Here is a 21,796-nt window from a genome sequence, read left to right on the forward strand (position 1 = left end):
ACTACCTAGGGCAAAAAAAAGATATATTTAATCATTAAATACACCTTTTTGCCCTAAGCAGTGAAGTGCTTACCCCACCCAGAAGCCCACTACCACCAGGCAGCATTTTTGAGTACAATTATACATTTAAAAAATATGTTTATTTATTACCTGGCTCCTGTAGCTGTGTTGTGGGGCCGCAGGGGAGTGCTGCTGCTATGACTGTGATTAACTCGGGAACTGACAACCACTGAAAATTATGGACCCCTCCGCAGGGCATAGGTAGGCACAATGTGGATTTAGGAGCCGTGCCTGTGTCGCAACATATTCAGGCCGGCAGCCTGAGCCTTCCCATGCAGCACACTAGATGTCTTCTGCATCCCCCTTCTGGTGGGATGGGCTAAGCTGGCCCTGGCTTTATCCCATTGCATCTATGCAGCTGTAGTTCGGTTTTCTTTGCTACTTCTGAAGTTCCCCAGTTCCAGGACAGAGACCTTTTGGCCAGTGCTTGTTTTGAACTTACCTCCCAATGCAGTGTGTGGTATTTTTTAATGCTTGATTCTTCTACCCATTGAAACCAGCACTGCCAGGGGCTGCAGTGCCAGTGTGCATGCGTGCAGCGCCATCGTGACATCGCGCATGGTGGGCTGGGCCCTGGCCGGGGGGGGAGGGGGGGAGCGTGCAGTAGTACATCAGCGTGGTACATGCAACTGAGATTAACAACAGAGCAGCCGCAAAACTTTAGTGCGCCGCGAGATTACAGGAGCGGCCGAGGAGCAGAGGACCGTGACTGTCCAGATCACTGACATCGCGCATGACGGGCTGGGCCCTGGCCGGGGGGGGAGGGGTGAGCGTGCAGTAGTACATCAGCGTGGTGCATGCAACTGAGATTAACAACAGAGCAGCCGCGAAACTTTAGTGCGCTGCAAGATTACAAGAGCAGCCGAGGAGCAGAGGACCGTGACTGTCCAGATCGCTGCCGTCTGCCAGTGAGAGTGCCGACTGCCAAAAAAAAACAGGTGGGAGGTGGAGCGGGCTGCCACAGCACAAAAAACTAAGACTCTGGCAGCTGAGCTGGTGTGCACTTTTGGCGTTTAAAACTGGGTGGGCCTCAGCCGAGATTGGGTGGGCCCAGGCCCACCTGTAGCTACGCCCCGTTTCAGAAAAGTGCTCGTAGTGAGCAGCGCTCCACTGCAGGGATTAGGGGAGGTTGTGTGGTTCATGTACTTCACTCTAAAAGTGAAACTGACAAGGGATGTGGGTTTTAAAAAGGTTTGGACAAGTTCCTGGAGGAAAAGTCCATAGTTTGTTATTGAGATGGGCATGGGGGAAACCACTGCTTGCTCAGTAATTGGTAGCATGGAATGTTGCTACTATTTGGGTTTCTGCCAGGTACTTGTGACCTGAATTGGCCATTGTCGGAAGCAGGATACTGGGCTAGATGGACCATTGGCCTGACCTAGTATGACTATTCTTACATTTTCTGTGACAGCATCAGGAAAAATAAGGGGATGGGATGGTACTTGATATGCTACCTTTCTATGGTTACAATCAAAGCGGTTTGCATATTATATACAGGTACTTAATTTGAACCAGGGGCAATGAAGGGTTAAGTGACTTGCCCAGATTTACAAGGAGATGCAGTGGGAATTAAACCCATTTCACCAGGATCAAAGCCCACTGAACTAACCAATAGGCTACTCCTCCATACAGGGACCTTAGACATTTATGATTCTAAAATAGATGCTTCCTTTGCATGTATCTGGTGCGTAAATTAATGTCCATTCCTCAATGTATTTTAGAGTAGGCGCTACATCGGCAGATCTTCTTCTCAAATTCTAGTGTCCTATCTAAACTTAGGAGCATAAAAGGTGGGTAGAAACAGGGAGGGGAAAAAGTTAGAAGCTTAGCACTGATTTTCAGCACTAGACCCAGAAATCTAGGCAAATGAATGGCAGGCCTAAGTTTATAAGCATACTTTTAAGCCCCTAAATTAAGATACATTTTCATCTGAAAATAGGGCACAAATTCAGGAGCTTAACTTAGGACCCCAGTATTTTTCAATAACTGGCTTTAATTTTTTAGAATTTTGTATCTATGATTTATAAGCACTGTGTGCATTTTGCTTTGCTGTTTAGTTTTTACTCTTTGGTTTTTATCCTATTAATTTTGTTATTTATATATATATATATATATATATATATATATATATATATATATATATATATATATATATATATAATGTACGTTTGACTGTACACAGCCTAGAATAAGATAGGCAATCTAGAAAAGTAATGAATGAATGAAAGTCTACAGGGACAGATAGTTTCATCAAGTGACAGATAGTTTCATCAAGTGAGGCTTTTCTAGACCCCTCTTTCTGGATGCAACATCGAGAGAGAAAATGTTTGACAAGTCTTTTGCTGTCTCTCTGTCTCTGTCTCTCTCTCCTAGTTTCAACAAGCTTTTTTGGATGTCAATGGCATGAGGTACATCCTCAGTACTGGACCAAGCTTCAGGTATGGGAGTGGTTACAGCACCTACTCGATACCAACCAATTGGATGGCAACTGCATCCCCTTCCAAGAATTTGACATCACTGGTGAACGGCTCTGTGGCATGACACTCGAGGACTTCACACATGCAGCAGGATCAACGGGACAAATACTCTACAACAACATTCAGATTCTCAAGTGGCATGGTAAATCCAGTCATCTTATCATAGTGTGGCATATAACCTGAAACCTAGTGTAATGCTGGTGCCTAGCCTAGGTGGGGAGATGGCATTATTCTTTAACTTTGTGCTTAACTTCTGAGAATGCCCCCGATCTACCTATATTCCTCCCATAGCTGAGCCCTTTTTGAACTACATGCTATAAAAAATGTAGATATGGATGTTATAGAATAGCGACTATGGCAGATACATGCGCAAATGAAAATTGTTGCAAATTAACTCCAATTATTGATTTGTGATTCCTCATTAATTTATTAGTTGGTGAATGCATCTGTCCTGGGCACCCAAATTTAGGCAGCCTATATAGAATCTGGGGAATAATGCACTCTCTTTAAGAAAATGCACCTTCTTTACATATACCCCCAAATTCTATAAATGGTGCTAAATTTGCATGTGCAATTTAATTAATGAGCCAATTAATTGGGCATTAAAAATCAGTTATTGGTGGTAATTAACAATAATTTGGATTTACGCGTGCATCTTGCTAAGCATTATTCTATAAAAATGCATGCATAAATGTATTTGCATGCAATTGAAAAGGGTGTGTGGCCATGAAAAGGGCATGAGCGGATCAGGGGTGTTCACTAAAGGTTTACACAGTATTATCGAATTTAGGGTTCCAGATCTAATTTAGGCACAAGGATTTATAACAGGATTCAGTTGGTGTAAATCCTTGCACCTAAAAGTTGGGTGTGGATTCTGGCACTGAGCGCTATTCTGTAAATGACACCTAGCTCAGAGCATCTTTTATAGTGAGCATTTTTTTGGTGCCCAAATTTGGATGCCATTTACTGAATCTAGTCCGTAGTGTGCACTATTATTGGCCAACAACAGCCCATCCCTAGTGCACACAGGGGTCACCAATGCACACCTTTAGCCATAAGACATTAATAAAGTGCATTCCTTGGTGCATGTTTAGATTGCACATATTTTTCTTCCTGTTATCTGACCACAGAGAAGGAGATGCAAAGTCCACAGGGACTTTTGTGCTTGGGTGTCCAAGTAAATGTTCGAGAAAAATTACTCAAGCAGGGTTTTTTTTTTGAAAACTGCCCACCAGGTCCATACACATTGGAGGGCTATTGAAGATCTCTCCCCCCCCCCCCCCCCAATTTCTTTCCTTTAGTGGCTGAAGAGGAGAACATCTGTTTGCCACTGTCATGAAATTGGGGTTAGGATTTATTTTATGGGAGCATTAATCAATGTTTCCAGTGATGCCCACTGCACAGGTTCTTTTTACCAGGCGGTTAGCACCAGTAACCAAGTGTCATTTTGCTCTCCTTATTGTCCCTGGACAAAGTACCTGCAAAGATTAGCAGCTGCTGTTTTTCAACTGGTTCTTTTCATCAAAATGCAAAACTATGCCTATGCCTATCTCCAGCTAAATCTGTCCTGAATCAATGGGAGTAAAATTAGGTGAGAAGGTGATGCAATTTTCCAAGAGGCCATTTCTACAGATAGAAGGCTGCTTTACTCATGGGAATGGCTATGAAAATTGCTTGCTTTCAATGCAGGAAAAAATTGGAAGCATTCCCTTTGGCAGTACAAGATCAGAGGAAGCAATAAATACTGAACTTTCAAAACTGCCCGTCACTCTGTGCCTGGGTGCTGGTTCACCAGTTATGATTTTTTCATAGCTAGGAATATGTCCAGCCTCTTTTGAAGATTACACATTATTAAACCATTAAATATAAAACTAATTTCACTGTTGTCAAATTATATTTGTTTATAGGTGTAGTTCTCAATGTGGGCTACTGTTAAGATGTGTTATTTCACCACTAACTGGTGCTATTTTAGCACAGGTCCCATTTTATGCAATGGGACCTAGTTACTAAAAATTGGGATAGACTGTAATATAAACAAATGAGTAGACGAGATAGGCTAGATATCTTTAATTAACAGTTCTTCAATCTGACTCGACATGGACCATGTTTCGGCTACAGGGCCTTTGTCAGGAGTCTATAACTGTCACACAGAAAATATAGGTCTAGAAACAAACTAGATCTATATCAAATCAATCAACAACCTTTCTTAGTAGAATAGCCAGTTGAATATATGGACAGCTCCAGGATCCAGCTTGATATCACAATTTGCATCTCGCGATTCTCCTACTAAACTGTTAATTAAAGATCTCCAGCCTATTTCGTCTACTCTGCTGTTCTCCTTTATTTGCTTGTTTTGGGTGGAGTATGGACTCCTGTTTGTGTTTTCTCTGTTAACTGTAATATAACGTCTGAACGGTTACCCATGTTGATAACTTTCCCCCTTAGGTCTTACAATCTGCTGAACTTTACATTATTGCAAAGGACTATATATATAGGATTAACAAAGATGCTTACAGGTTCACTGCAGGCCATTAAAAATTCAGCAGCCAGGGTAGTTTAGGGACTATGAGGGTGGAAACCAGCATCTACCCTGTTGAGAATTTTACACTGGCTTCTCATTAAGGAAAAGGAATGGGATTTGATATACTGCCTGTCTGTGGTTACAATCAAAGCAGTTTATGTATTATATATAGGTACTTGTGCCTATGTTTACTAAGTGGTGCTATGGGCGTGTTAAACGCTAATGCCCCCATAGAAATGTATAGGCGCGTTAACATTTAACGCACCTTAAATTTACAGGCACGTTAAAAACACAACTTAGTAAACATACCCCCTAGTTTGTACCTGGGATAATGGAGGATTAAGTAACTTGCCCAGTCACAAGGATATGCTGTGGGAATTGCAGCTGCTGCACTGACCATTAGGCTTCTCCTCTAGTCCGATAACATCTTACACTGGAGCTGCATTTTAATGGTTACTTTTTGGCTGCTGTGGAACAGTAAACCTTGCTACCTTTGGGTTAGGGTACCTAGTTACATTGCTGTGAGATCTTTAGGTTCAAGCCTTCAGAAAGCATATGTTAGTAATAAAGCTTTCTCAATAGTGCCTGTAACACTATGGTATAGCCTACTGAGATAACTGAAGTTTGAGCTGGATTATGTATCCTGTTGGAAGAGGTTGAAGACATGGCTCTTTTTGGGATGAGAGTTGAGAGTCCTCAGTTTTTGTCTCATTGGGGTCTGGTTGGGAGTGATATATATATGGTAGGGGATTTTTGTGTTGTGTATAGTGTTTTAAAATTTTTTATATGTTTTTTATTGATGGTTATGCTGTAAACCACTATAGATGGTTTCTTGAGTCAGAAAGATGGTGTAAAAATTCTTTAAATAAATAAATGGTGTGTTAAAACCATCTATGCACTTTGCACATGCCATTAATGTAGGTGCCATTAATGCAGTCAAATTTTATTTATTTCTAGGATTTGTAATTGCTTTTCAATAAAAAAGCAATTGAGATATTCATAATGGGTGCATGCTGTTTTCTTCTGCCACTAGTCCTAATATTTTTGGAAAGAGTGAACAAGCGATTCACGTCTACCCAGTCTACTCCACTCATTGTTTTATAGACTCTATCATATCTCACCTCAGCCGTCTTTTCTCCAAGCAGAAAAGCCCAAGCCGTTTCAGCCTTTCCACATAGGGAAGCTGTCTCATCCCTTTTATCATTATCATCGCCCTTCTCTGGACCTTTTCTAATTCCACTATATTTTTTGAGATGCAGTGACCAGAACTGCACACAGCATTCAAGATGCGGTTGCACCATGGAGCGATATATTGAAACCCTCTGCTCAGTGTGCAGGGGCAGCTAAGAAAGCAAATAGATTGTTAGGTATTATTAGGAAAGGAATGGAAACCAAAAATGAGGATGTTATAATGCCTTTGTATCGCTCCATGGTGCAACCGCACTTTGAATATTTTGTGCAATTCTGGTTACTGCATCTCAAAAAAGATATAGTGGAATTAGAAAAGGTACAGAGAAGGGTGATGAAAATGATAAAGGGGATGGGATAACTTCCCTATGAGGACAGACTAAAGCGACTAGGACTCTTCAGTTTGGAGAAAAGACGCCTGAAGGGAGATATGATAGAGGTCTATAAAATAATGAGTGGAGTGGAATGGGTAGACGTGAATCGCTTGTTCACTCTTTCCAAAAATACTAGGACTAGTGGGCACGCAATGAAGCTACAAAGTAGTAAATTCAAAATGAATCCGATAAAATATTTCTTCACTCAATATGTAATTAAACTCTAGAATTTATTGGTAGAGAATGTGGTAAAAGCAGTTAGCTTAGCAGGGTTTAAAAAAGGTTTGATTAGCTTCCTGAAAGAAAAGTCCATAAAGCCATTATTAAAATGGACTTGGGGAAAATCCACTGCTTATTTCTAGGATCAGCGGCATAAAATGTATTGTACTGTTTTGGGATCTTACCAGGTACTTGTAACCTGGATTGACCACTGTTGGAAGAAGGATGCTGGGCTTGATGGACCTTTGGTACTTATGTACTTATATAGGTTGCCCACCTCTGAGCTAGGTAAATGCTTCTGAAAATGGTCCCTAATTGTAGGGCTTTGTGTCCCTGGAAATGGTGCTGCTGTGGGTAGTTTTAAGATTTGGTAAATCAGTGTTGTTGTTTAGTGTTAAAGATACCCCAGAATTGTCACTTTTGGCTTGGAAATGTTGACACTACACTAACGCTAGAGACACCCATATATTCCTATGGGTGTCTCTAGCATTAGCAAGTGCTAATTTTTAGCATGTGCTAAAAATCACTAGCATACATAGAGCGCTGCTTAATAAATAGGGCCTGTGTTTTGTAAACCACTTGCATGTTGCATGTTTGGTCTCCATTAATGACACAAAGTCCCACAATGATCTCTGTAGTTCAGTCTTTACAGAGGCTTGTGGATCAAACTGAGTGGATCACTAATTTTAGATCACTTAATTTTATTTATTTATTGGGATTTATTAACCTATTTATGAAGAGATTCACCCAAATTGGTTTACAGCAGGTACAGCTTGATTTAAAACTTACAATTTTGTTAAGAGCATGAACAATAATCAAATGAACAATAATAAACATGAATACAATCAATGAGGTAAACTTTCTAGTAATCGGATGGTTACAAGTTATTTGGGTCAGGCTGCATCACCTCTGATTTTGTCTCATTCTTTGTAGGCACTTGTAGCTCAGAATTTCCTCAAGAACTCAGGTCTCTGAGTAAACGTAATTAGTGACAGGAGAGCTTAAAGATAAGTTACATCAAATACAGAAAAATTAGAGCAGACTCAAAATACATTGATATCAACAATCTTGCCTTAATTAGGAGAAAGTTGTTCTAATTATCACAAAAATGACAGAAACATAGAGCACATGCTTCCCATCGTGCCCCTCTCCCCCCAACTCTGAAGCCTCACTTCCAGTCACGGTCCTAACTTTCTTCCATTCTGCTCTTCCAGGTCAGTATGGAAGTGAAATGCTACAGTCATTGAACCTTGTCGTTAAAACAGAACAGACAGGTAAGCACTAGAATATTAGTGCTCCACAGCGATGTCTTGGGTTGTTATGGCAACCCAGGTTGACTCCACTGAAGTCAGTGGAACCGACTGCCTGCTGCCCTGCAACTGGTAGGAAGCTGTGTTATGCTGGAGTTTGCCGGCAGTGTTAAAGTGAGTGTAAATGGATCCAATAAGCAGTTGTTAGAATAACTTTGCTTTCTGGGGTTCCGATGTCATGACCGCTGCAGGGCATTGAACCTCCAAGGAGTAAGGGGGTATAGAAAATCTATGACACAGAATGTGGGCGAGAGTCAATAACCCATTGCCATCGCCATCTCCACCTCATCTTTATCCATCTGTTTTGTCCCTTTGGAAAGTCCGGTGTCTAAATTTTACATTTTCTGTTTCTTTTTCCTAATAATTTAAGATCCATCTTCAATGACATCGTGGAAAGAAGAACATTTTTTATATGACGGTACTTATGACGGTAGGTGATGCTCTGAACATTTCTTCTCTGGAAATGTCACTTTACCCCATTTCATGGAGCTGAAACATTTTTCACTCTTTTCCCAGACATGTATGACAGCAAATCCTTCTGCAGGGCACAGATCTCCACAGCCAGTGCTGAGCATTTACCCGCAGGTGAGAAACTCTTAATTCATTCTCCATCTGCACCGATTCTTCCAGAAGACTGGAACATGGTTTTAGAGAGATGTCTGTCTCAATTGTCATAGAAAGTAATAGCTATGTTATAGACATGTTAGCATGACCATTCCATAGTGGCAGTCAGTATTTAAAATGGAATCTAATTCAAATATTTAGAGGCACTAACTGCTCCACTAGTGTCACTGAAGGTACATATAATTGGTGACCACATCAATGCTTATACATTTACTGCCAGCTCATCCAAAGTTGAGTGTGCAATTTTGGGCACAAATGCCAGATCCATGTGTAAATTAATTAGTTTATCAGGCAATCACAATCAATAACTGGCATTGATTGGTATTAATTAGGATTTACGCATGGATTTACCCCGCATCCTAACATGCATGCCTAATTTTCATAGTGCAGACTTCCAAAGGGGGCATGACGATTAGAGGGGCATGAGTGAGTCAGGGGCATTCCCAGATTTAGGACTTGTTATAAAATATTTTCATTTCTGCGCCTAGCTGCCATAACTTTGGTGATAGAATTTACTCCAGGCTTTATCAGACGTAAATGTTGACACCCAAAGTTAGGCATGAAATGCACACTTAGGGCCATATTCTATAAATGGCACCTTAAAAATCAGTGCTGAAAAACCACATGGTTAGAATGATTTATAGAATATGCTCACCTGCCATTCCTGTGACTGAAATTTAGGCACACCCATTTAGGCCACCTAAAACCAGCCCTAAATACCTGCGCGTAAGTTAGGCGCAGATCGGGAGTATTCCATAATAGTGTGCATAGTTTTTTGAAATGCCCACAACCCGTCCATTCCACACCCGTGGCCATGCCCTCTTTTTGACTGTGCACATTAGAATTTACATGCACTGCATTGTAAAATACACCTAAGTAGAGGAGTGTGGTAGCCGTGTTAGTCCACTCTTAAGGTTATCAATAGAAATCAAACAAAATAAAACATGGAAAAGAAAATAAGATGATACCTTTTTTATTGGACATAACTTAATACATTTCTTGATTAGCTTTCGAAGGTTGCCCTTTTTCGTCAGATCAGAAATAAGCAAATGTGCTAGCTGACAGTGTATATAAGTGAAAACATTCAAGCATTACTATGACAGTCTGACAGAGTGGGAGGATGGGGGTGGGTCGGAGGTATGCATGGGGACATCAAAGCATATCATTGATATTCTAACAGGATGAGTGTGGATAGGTGAGGGGTGGGGTGATCAACAGAGAAATACAGCCCATTATAAACCATAAAGCTGTATTTCTCTGTTGATGTAGATTTTCAGAAAGCTTTTGATAAAATTCCTCATGAGAGACTCCTGAGAAAATTAAATAGTCATGGGATAGGAGGCAAGCTTCTGGTGTGGATTAGGAATTGGTTATTGGACAGAAAACAGAGGGAATGGTTAACTGGTTGTTTCTCTCAATGGAGGAGGGTGAACAGTGGAGTGGCTCAGGGATCAGTACTAGGACCGGTGCTATTTAACATATTTATAAATGATCTGGAAAATGGAACAACAAGTGAGATGATTAAATTTGCAAATGACGCAAGTCTATTCAAAGTTGTCTAAACACAAGCAGATTGTGAAAAATTGCAGGAAGACCTTAGGAAGCTGGAAAACTAGGCATCCAAATGGCAGATAAAATTTAATGTGGACAAATACAAAGCGATGCACGTTGGGAAGAATAATCTGAACCATAGTTACCTGATGCTGAGGTCCACCTTAGGAGTCAGCACTTAAGAAAAAGATCTAGGTGTCATTGTATACTGAAATCTTCTGCCCAGTGTGTGGCAGTGGTCAAAAAACAAACAAACAGGATGCTAAGAATTATTAGGAAATGGATGCAAAATAAGAACAAGAATATTATAATAGAAACATAGAAACGTGACTACAGATAAGAGCCATATGGCCCATCCAGTCTGCCCATCCTCAGAAACCATTAACTTCTCCTTTTCCTAAGAGACCCCACATGTCTGTCCCAATCTTCGTCTCCACAACCTCCACCTGAAGGCCATGCCATGCATCCCCCACCCTTTCCGTGAAAGATTATTTCCTCAGGTTCATCCTAAGCCTATTTCCTCTTAACTTGATCTTATGCCCTCTCATTCCAGAGGTTTCCTTCATTTGAAAAACGCTCACCTCCTGTACATTAACACCACTGAGGTATTTAAATGTCTCTATCATATCCCCTCTCTCCTCCCTTCCACTGTATATATGTTGAGGTTCATGAGCCTGTCCCTAAATGTATCGTTCCATGGTGCAATCTCACGTTGAGAATTGCATTCAATTCTGCTCACCATATCTCAAAAAAGATATAGTGGAATTAGAAAAGGTTCAAAGAAGAGTGACCAAAATGATAAAGGACTCAAACTCCTCCCATATGAGGAAAGGCTAAAGAGGTTAGGGCTTGGAAAGGAGATGACTGAGGGGGGATATGATTGAAGTTTATAAAATCCTGAGTGGGGTAGAAATGAATCAATTTTTCACCAGGGAACACTTGATGAAATTACATGGAATTACTTTTAAACAAATAGGAGGAAATATTTTTTCACTCAAAGAATAGTTAAGCTCTGGAACTCACTTCCAGAGGATGTGGTAACTGTGGTTAGCATATCAGGGTTTATAAAAGGTTTGGCAAGTTCCTGGAGGAAAAGTCCATAGTCTGGCTATCTGCCAGGCACTTGTGACCTGGATTGGCCACTGTTAGAAGCAGGATATTGGGCTAGATGGACCATTGACCTGACTCAGTTTGCTATTTTTATATTCTTATATTCTTATTCAATTTGGCTTACTGCATTTAGGCATGACGTTATGGATTTAGGATTATTACATTTTGTGCAAGTGAAACTATTTCCTGCAAGCTGTGAATTTTATATATGATGGTTATTGAGTATATGTTATGTTTTTTTGTGAATTTGTTGTACTGGTTTGTCTGTTTTTGTTTGCTTACTATTTTATTTATGATATTATATATACCACCTGGAACCGTGGAAGTGCAGTTAATAAATATTTTAAATAAATAAATAAAAGGGCAATTTTCAAAGTGTCTGCATAGGAATCAAGTCTGTGTGTACATTCCCTTTGTACATTTGCACAGGGACAAAATGTATGGATAGTTGTAGCTGCTCTTTTTGCAGGTGAATATTTGCTGCAAGTACATGAACGTGAACATTCCGTCTGTTTATTTAAACACTTATAGTCCGCTTGATCTAGAATTATTGGTGGATCTCAAATAAAACATACATATGTTTTTATTGTGTATGTATATTTGCAAACTGCCTAGGATGTAGGCGGGTTATATAATTTTAAAATAAATAAATAAAGAGATATTCATACATTAAATCCAAATCACATGACTAAACAAATAAGACAGTACAATGAGAGCTGTAAACATTAGTCATTGGGTGAGATATGTATGTATCGGATGAGATATGTATATAGGAGTCAATGGGTGCCGAGCAAGCTCCTTCATTGTGTCCAGGGAGAGAGAGAGCAACAGCAAGACTCATAGAAGGTTGCAAGCGACGTGACCACATCACACCATTTTTGCAAAAACTTCATTGGCTACCAGTACAATACAGGGCTAAATTTAAAACTCTATGTCTGATCTTCAAGGCCCTGAAAGGAAATGGCCCTGAGTATCTGAAGAATACCGCCAAGGACACTAAGGTCCTCCCAAGGACTTTCACTAACTACACCCTCTCCAAAAGACATTACATGATGTGATACCCGCAAGTGAGCCTTCTCCGGAGTAGCCCCCACACTCTGGAATGCATTGCCTGAAAGGCTCCGCTTAACACAAGACTACCTCTACTTCAGGAAGCAGGTGAAAGCTTGGATCTTCAAACAAGCCTTTAATGGAAGAAGCAACTAACTTGTTAGTCTCACTCACACACAAGGATTGACTCGGGCTGCACATACTGCAGCGGGACATGTTTATCCACTCCTACCTTAACTGAGATAATATTTTACCATCTCTTTGACCTCATGTACAACTTTCTTCAAATCAATCACCTTTCTTTCTAATTCCTCCTTCTTTCTTACTCATCTATATGTTCCAACTTTGCCTTACCCTTCACTACCAGTTATAATGTTCTAGTACATATTGTGCTGTCATTGCAAGTAGTATACCATGCCATACTTTGTATTGTTGTTCGAATATTTTTACTGCTCTAATTGCCTATTGCTCATGTTTGATCTATTCTTACTGTACACTGCCTTGAGTGAATTCCTTCAAAAAGGCGGTAAATAAATCCTAATAAATAAATATTGTGATTGGAACTCCCAATCATATTGAAATGTTGGCACCTATGGATACACAGACTATATTCCATACAAAAAGAATTGCAAACTCAGGGATATATATCTTTCAAATAGCTGTAACAAATGATATAAAAACTACAAAATCTCTGACAACTATTGCTCAATCTCTGATTTATGATAAATTATTCTTTAACATTAATCCTCTTATACCCATAAACTCACTCATAGATACCACACCTCATATTCCCCCAACATCACATGCATACAATCCACAAATACCCATATACATCACAACAAATAGCCCCTCAATTTGAACTTTTAAAGTGCTACATGCCACCCATTATAAAAACAGGGAGATCACACATCTCTAATCAGGACATATTGACATGTCAGCAAACTGAATATTGCTTGTAACCAAGTTAACATATATCTGTGAAAACCATGTCCTTGAATCAAACTGTTCCGTGGATTTTGTCACGTGCACCTCTACTATTATATCATTCGTTACAACGGTTATCGCGCATTCCCATATAGTGATACCGTCCTTCCTGGTTGTAACAGTTCCTCAACTCTGTTAGTCTTCCACCGGTGTCCTTGGTATCCTATCTCAATACTGCTTAGATTTCATCTTCCTTTAGATAGCAATCATGATTCACTGCATGTGTTTGGCTCATCAGACCCTACACACCCTGTATTTCGCTATCGGAAGCATTATCAGGGGTCACCACCTACAACATTACAATCAAACAACAATACTCCATAACCATTCCAATCTCATATATTACATAACACAAATTACTCAAAATATGCAATCCCCCCCCCCCCCCCCCCACTTTACCGGCCAGTCTGAATCGCCTAGGATACCACTCGCACCATACAAAATGGCAGGGTTCCAAAATGGACTAATGCCCGCACATGCGCATAGGGTGCCTCGAGATATCACTCCTTAAATACGTCACTCACTAAACGCTGACCCACTCAATTTCCCTGTTGAGCCCCATAGGGGCCACAGTATTCCAATTGAAAATCATGCGCTGTTCTCTGCGTAATAGCATTAAAGAAATATCACCGCCTCTGGGAGCCACTACCTGTTGCAGGACAGTGAACCTTAACTCACGTACCCCATGATGTGCTTCCAACCAGTGTGCAACCAGGGGAGCCTCCACCCGTTGCAATTGAAGATTACTCAAATGTTGTGCAATCCTTAGTTTAATTTTATGTATGGTTTGGCCCAAATACCATAGCCCACAAGGGCAACGCACACCATAGACATACTGTGATGAATTACAATCTGTCTTCCCATACAACTTAAACCACCTGTTACTAGTGTTGGGAACCTGCACCTCTGCTGCTTGTATAGCATACTGACAATATGTGCATTGATGACATTTAAAATGTCCCCGAATGGTATCTGATGGATTCACATATTATATAGTGGTACAGGGGAATAATATTTCCCCTAAATTACTACTTCTGGTAAAAGCAAACCTAGGCTTCTGTTGAAATTGGGCATGCATTGTTAAGATCGCCCAATGCTTCCTAATGATGTGCATCACCTTTTTAGACATATGTGTGTAAGGCAAAACACAGGTAAGACGAGACTCCGCCTCAGTTACAGCTGGAACCGGCGCTCGAAACCATTAGGGCTGAACATTGTATGCTCTTTTCATAGCCCTACGGACTACTGTAGATGGATAGCCTCGATATGTAAACCTACCTGCCATATCAAAAGCTTGCATGCGGAACTGATGACGGGAGCTACACAGTCTACGAATCTGTAGGAACTGCCCTCCAGGGATACTATCTTTCAAACACTGTGGATGGTGACTGCGGTAATGCAATATTGCATTATGATCGGTACTTTTTCGATATGCACTGGTGACAAACCGACCCTACATCCATGAAATATTGATGTCTAAAAAATTAACACTGAGTCCCCCAACTTGATGTTCAAATTTAATGTTCTTATCCCTTAAATTCAAAAATTCCAAAAATTGGTTCAGAGTCTCAGCATCTCCCTTTCAAATAAGAAGGACATCATCAGTAAAACGCAGCCATGCCACAACGTTCGAAAAATACACTGAGGGATACACATGTCTCTCCTCGAATTGTGACATATACAAGCATGCCACCGTAGGGACAAAAGTAGCCCCCATGGCAACTCCTTTGCATTGATGAAAGAACTGGTGCTCAAACATGAAGAAATTATGACAGATAACCAACTAGACTATTTCTTTCAACAAGGAAGCCATCCCCTCTCTCAACGGCAATGTATCCACCAGCCGGTTAACCATATCCACAGCTACCCTCTGCGGAATGTTTGTATATAACAAAACCACATCCAGGGTGACTAACGTGACCTCCTGTGTACAATTGACCTCCACCCGCTCCAATAGTTGTAATAGATGCCCCGAGTCACACACAAACGAGGCAATATGAACCATGCAGGGCCGTAGATGAAAGTCTAAAATTTGTGAGAGTGGCTCGAAAAGGGAACCACAACTAGCAACTATGGGGCGACCAGGGGGGTGATGTAGGGTTTTATGGATTTTAGGTGCAAAATATATCAATATATGTTATTGTAAATATGGCTTTACTTTTTTCTGTCTTCCTCCCCCCACTCCCTTCTCATTCTGTTTTGCCTCTGGTGTTCCTTCTTGTACTAAGAATCCAGAAACTCATCTAGCTGAATCTATTGCTTATCTTAGTTGCTGCCAGCCCAGCTCTTCCTTCCCTATGTTAGAAATGAAAAGTCATTTTTATAAGGGTGTTTGAAAAGCTGCACATTTCTTCAGGGCAAGCCCCAGGGTCTTGTGTGATGGTTTAACATTTTGCTGCTCTTCCAGATATCTAAAGTAAAACAAAGAAGCATTTTGTCCTTCTCCCCACAAGAAAAGTTATGCTTTTTAATGACTTTAACCATTTCACAAAAATAGAGCAAATATTTGAGTAAAGTTTTGGAGCAGCACGTGAATTGGACTAATGGTATTGCAAACAGATCTGCAGAGGAGCCTTATGTGGACAAGAGAGCTAAGATGTCTGATTCTTTGTTTAAAACAATTTCAAGACTTGTGGCCTAGTAGTTAGAGCAACGGTCTTGAAATCCAGAGGTTGGCAGTTCAAATCCCACTGCTGCTCCTTGTGATCTTGGGTAAGTCACTTAACCCTCCATTGCCTCAGGTACAAATGTAGATTGTGAGCCCTCCTGGGACAGAGAAATATCCGGTGTACCTGAATGTAACTTGAGCTACTACTGAAAAAGGTGTGAGCAAAATCCAAATAAATAAAATACTGCCTTTTCCAACAGGCCTGATGTTTAAAGTAAAAGAATTGGGGAAAAAAAGCCCAGCAAAAAGAAATGGTTAGAAAAATATCCCCCTCCACCCAACCCCCCCCCCCCAAACAAACAAAAAAACCAAGAAGCAAAGGGGCCCCTTTACTAAGCCGCGTAGGTGCCTACGCACACCGAACATGTGCAAAATTGGAGTTACCGCCCAGTTAACATGTGGCCTTGTGATAATTTCAATTTTGGCGCTCATCCGCTAGGTGCATCTGAAAAATATTTTTTATTTTCTGGCGCATGGCAGCTATGCGCATCAAGTGGCATTTGATGCGCGTAAACTATTACCGCCCAGTTACCGCATGACACCTTACCGCTAGGTCAATGGCTTGCGGTAAGGTCTCAGACCCAAAATGGATGTGTGGCAATTTTCATTTTGCCGCATGTCGTTTTTTGTAGGTGCACTAAAAAATAATTTTGCGTGTGCCCAAAACACGCATTTGCACTACCGCAGGCCATTTTTCAGCGCACCTTAGTAAAAGGACCCCAAAGTGATGTAAAGCTGTTTTTCAAATGTCAAAAGTCACAAACAGAGTTGGAGAGCCCTAGCTCCAAATCCCTTGGCCCTGATCCATCAACTATTCCAGTTTGCTTTCCTCGCCCTTCCTTCTTCTCAACATGAAAGTTACATAACCTATGGTAGCCTGTTATACACACCCCTCTTCCACAAAGTGATACTGTGGTTCTTACCTCTTGATGCCAAAAGCACCTTTCAAGTCCGACGACAGAACAGTGCCGTGTTTGTTGAACAAATGTAGGTATGCCTATGGTATGGAGCACTGCCATTAATGTTTATTATTCAAGACATTTATTGTCAAACCTGCTTAGTCAGATTAAAATACAATGTACTTAAATCATCTTGCTGAGCGTAGGTGGAATTTAAAGAGAATTAGAGACTCATTTTCAAAGCACATAGACTTACAAAGTTATGTATGTTACTATGGGGCTCATTTTCGAAAGAGAAAAACGTCCAAAAAGTGTCATAAAGCAGCATTTGGATGAATTTCTTCTCAAAATGTCCAAATCGGTATTTTCGAAACCTATTTTGCAGATGTTTATCTATGCAATTCATCTGCAGTGCTTCCAAATCACAAGGGGGCATGTCGGGGGTGTTTTGGAGGCTGGTTTAGGGCGTTCCTAACACTTGGATGTTATGGAACAAAATGAAAATGTCTAGAACTGAAACTTCAGTGTTTTGGTGTAGACCTGTTTTTAGAATGAATAAGGCACAAAAAGTTGCCCTAAATGACCAGATGATCACTGGAAGGGATCAGGGATGACTCACCCTTACTCCCTCAGTGATCACTGACTCCCTCCCTCCCTCCCCCACCCCACCCCCAAAGATGTGATTAAAAATATTACTTACCAGCTTCTATGAAAGCTTCAGATGTTATAGCCAGGTCTATTAGAGCAGCATGCAGGTCCCTGGAGTAGTCTAGTGGTCAGTTTTGCTGTTTCAGAAAAGGCCATATTTTCTTTTTGGATTTAGCACAAAATGTCCAAAATCCAACTTAGAGATCATATCGAAAATGCCCCTCCACATAACTTTGTAAGTCTATGGGCTTTGAAAATGAGCATCTTAGTATTTTATAATACAGATGATTGTGGGTTTTTTTCTTTTTATGTTTCTAAACTTAAGAAAATATTTAATTTAGCATCGAACTGTTCTCACATTTTGCTTAGATTCTGATGTGAAGAAACAACAAGATCATCCTCAGAAGTCTGGCAACAAGAAACACAGTAAGTTTCCCTCTTAACATGCCATTAGAACATGTGTTTCAAAGGACCTATAGTCCCAGAATTCCATGGGGCAGACAAAACTTTGACAGACCTCATGCAATAACATTTTCAGAGCTCTCTTTTCCATTTTTCCACCTCTCATGGTTGGATGATGATTTTCCAAAGTCAGGTCTAATTAACTTAGGGGCATTTTTACTAAAGCTTAGCATGCACTAATGGAATTAGCATGTCCTAAATACTAAGATGCCCATAGATATAAAATGGGCTTCTTAGCATTTAGCATGTGCTAATTTCATTAGCGCATGCTAAGCTTTAGTAAAAGGGCCCCTTAGGTCCTTGTTTGAAACATTTGAGGAAAGGTTACAATTTCATCTTCCTGGCTCATTTCTCATGTTCTTGTCTCTGAACAGCCCTATGCTAATGCCAGGCAAGAATTTTTTTCCACAATAAAACTTTCTTTCTTTCTTTCTTTCCTTTCCCTACTGCATCAGTATGGCCTCCCTCTTTGGAGAACATTACTCCCCATTCCCTTTGCTCTCACTTCCCCCTTGTCATCACTCTTAGTGGAACAGCCGTGGAAGGGTAATAGGATGTACCACTAACAATATTAGAACACAGTGAATTATGATGTCATCAGAGTCTCAATGGATGACCGCCTTTTTCAATGCTATTCAGATATAAGGCAAGATAACCTTGTGCTGTAGGTTGCAAGATCACTCGTTTAGGTCTTTCATTTTTTCGTAAGACAAGAGTTTAGCATTGTTATATATAGATAAAGAATAAATCATTTTATTTTCTTCCATCCCTCCACCAGATCCTCGAGGGACTCACCTATGGGAGTTTATCCGAGATATTCTTTTGAACCCAGAGAGGAACCCAGGATTAATAAAATGGGAAGACAGGTCCGAAGGAGTCTTCAGGTTTCTCAAGTCTGAGGCAGTGGCACAGCTCTGGGGAAAGAAGAAAAACAATAGCAGCATGACCTATGAAAAGCTGAGCCGAGCCATGAGGTAAGAGAACTCCCCAGGTGTGGAAGCAACAATATGGAGCGCATTGAATCATCCTAAGATACTTCTGTACCAGACAAGGGGAATGTCACAAAAGCAACACTTCCAGAAGCATCAATGCAATAATATAATATACTATGTTCATAGATACATGAGGATTCCACAGAATCAGGAATCCCTGGGAGAAATTAGGCTCTGTTTTAAAAAGTTTTCTCTTATTCCATGTCTACTGTAAAACCCTTTTGAAATAGGGCCTATCGGTGGCATTCAGCTTCACCGTGTATTTTCCAGCTAGGGGCTCAGGAGCTCTGTGGCTGCAGCCTTTTGGCTCTAAACCAGTGACTATGTTGCCGAGTTAAGGATCAATTCTCAAAGGCTTCATAATCCTGTCCATTTTAGCCTGGTTGCTTGGATCATTCCTTTTGGCTCCATAGTATACAATTGTGCAGATAGACACTGCACTCCAATCTTTGCAATCTGGGGTATAAACTTATTAATTGTACCTGGGGCTGCATGATTCCTCTCTTTATTGGCAGAAACATTACTCTGAGAGGGTAAACTCAGGAGCAACATCAGAACTTTTTTTATTTTTAAATGGAAAGGATACATAAAATGCCATCCTGAAATGGATAGCAGATGTGATGAGGCAGGTTATATATTTTTTAAATAAATCAATATATTAGCAGCTGGGTCTGACTGGAAGTCTGCAAGGATATGTCATTTCATGTTATTTTCTACCTAAAATGATAGGGAAAGAAATGAAGTTTTAAGTTTTTTCATGTGTCAATAATAGTATGCACTCCTATGAAAGCATCTGCACTTTCTGCAAAGAGTACACCTACCTTTTGGAAGAGAGAACACTCTTTCCAAAAGATGATGCATCCTTTTTAGAGTGTGCATAACCAACAATATTCCTTTCCTAATGAAAAAGTGAAGAAAATGTTTTTAAAACACCCATAGTTCCCATAAAAAACATGGGAAACAGCACAAAATGAAAACTTTTTTGGACTGCACAATCCTAGTAATAGCTAGAAGTCCCAGCACTACTTGAGTATCTGAGTCTGTTTAGCAGTCAATGCGCTCCTCATGTTGACTGAGTCCATACAGCATGTTACTGCCTGGAAAGGCCACAGGGACTTTAGAAGCCAGATTGGAGTGGAGGAGTAGCCTAATGGATAGAACACCAGTCTTTGTGATCTTGGACAAGTCACTTAACCCTCCATTGCCTCAGGTACAAAATTAGAGTGCGAGTCCTCCAGGGACAGAGAAATACCCAGTGTACCTGAATGTAACTCACCTTGAGCTACTACTGAAAAAAGATGTGAGCAAAATTCAAATAAATAAATAGTAAGTTTATAGCTGTGAGTAGGGTCTGTGATTACGATGTTATGAAGGAGCTCTGATGCATAGCCTAGGCCGAGGACAATCGCTACAATGAATGGGCAGGGCCACCAGTGGGGGGGGGGGGGGGGTGTGTGTGTGCAAAATTCCTCAGGCCCTAGCCTTCAATGGGGGACCTGGCGCCGGGGTCTCTCTCTCTCTCTCCTGCTCCTGACAGGGCCCGGGTGATCGCGTCCCGACAGGAGCAGGAGAGAGAAAACTCCAGCACCAGGCCCCCCTTGGAGACTGGGGAGAACTCAGAGGAGCAGACACAGCAGGCTGGCAGGGGTCCCCCCCCCAGGCCCTGCCAGCAGAAGAGATCTTCCTCCTATGCTGCTCTTCTTCACTCTGCCGCATTACCTGTCAAGCAGCTGCTTTTCCCCTCAGGCTGCGCATGCAGCAGAGTGAAGAAAACAGTGGCGTAGGAAGGGGGGGCGGTGGGGCGGTTCGCCCCGGGTGCACGCCGCTGGGGGGGTGTTGGCTCCGCTGGTTCCCTGCTCTCTCTGCCACGGAACAGGTTACTTCCTGTTCCGGGGCAGAGAGAGCAGGGAACCAGCGGAGCTGACGCAGCTCCCAGCGACATGCACTTGGGGCGAAGCGGCCCTCCCACCCGTCCCCTTTCCTACATCATTGGTAAGAATGCACTCCGGGGGGGGGGGGGGGTGCCGTGCTGCTCCCGGGGAGGGGTGTGCAGTGGCAACCCGCCCCGGGTGTCAGCCGCCCTCGCTACAGCACTAGAAGAAGAGCAGCGCTGGAGGAAGACTCTTCTGCTGGCGGGGCCTTGGGATCCCTGCTAGCCAAGGTATTTACAGTTACAGTGGGTGGAGGGGCGGCAGCGATCCTGGGGGGGGGGCAGTGGCAGCGGCAGCAACGATTCTAGGGGGGGGCCCTGCCCAGGGCCTGGTTCAGTCTCTCGGCAGCCCTGTGAGTGGGGAATGAAAGCTTGTGTCTCAAGATCTCAATCCTCGGTTCAGCTGATACACAGTTTTCAAATTGTTTTCAAACTGTTCCTTTCCAATTAGTATGCATTTCTGCTCGTGGACCATGCAGCAGTATTGAAAGTAAAAGGATGCAGGTATGAGCATATTTTTACTTTGAGATTTATTGCAGAAACAAAAGTGTGCATGATCACATTTCCTTTTTTTTTCCATGAGTAGAGTTTTGCTAGAAAATTTCACACCAAAATTAAAAAATGCCATCTACATGGTGTCTGAAAAAAACGGGACCCCAACATTTTTCCATATAACCCAAAAATGTACTACTGCAGCAGAAACTTCTGCCTGTTCTAGACATTTCTTAG

At 41.5% G+C, this 21,796-nt stretch overlaps 1 protein-coding gene across 2 annotated transcripts in view; it reads left to right on the forward strand.

The window, feature by feature from the left end:
- Positions 1–21,796, forward strand: part of EHF (ETS homologous factor) — a 98,659-nt gene that overhangs the window by 72,752 nt on the left and 4,111 nt on the right. For both annotated transcript variants that reach the window (XM_030200789.1, XM_030200790.1), the window contains exons 3-8: positions 2,434–2,679; positions 8,054–8,113; positions 8,520–8,579; positions 8,666–8,734; positions 18,053–18,109; positions 18,924–19,119. In XM_030200789.1, the coding sequence (XP_030056649.1) occupies positions 2,434–2,679; positions 8,054–8,113; positions 8,520–8,579; positions 8,666–8,734; positions 18,053–18,109; positions 18,924–19,119 (688 nt within the window). The remainder of the gene's footprint in view (positions 1–2,433; positions 2,680–8,053; positions 8,114–8,519; positions 8,580–8,665; positions 8,735–18,052; positions 18,110–18,923; positions 19,120–21,796) is intronic.

The sequence above is a fragment of the Microcaecilia unicolor genome, chromosome 4 (genome assembly GCF_901765095.1).
Source record: "Microcaecilia unicolor chromosome 4, aMicUni1.1, whole genome shotgun sequence".
Lineage (NCBI taxonomy): Eukaryota > Metazoa > Chordata > Amphibia > Gymnophiona > Siphonopidae > Microcaecilia > Microcaecilia unicolor.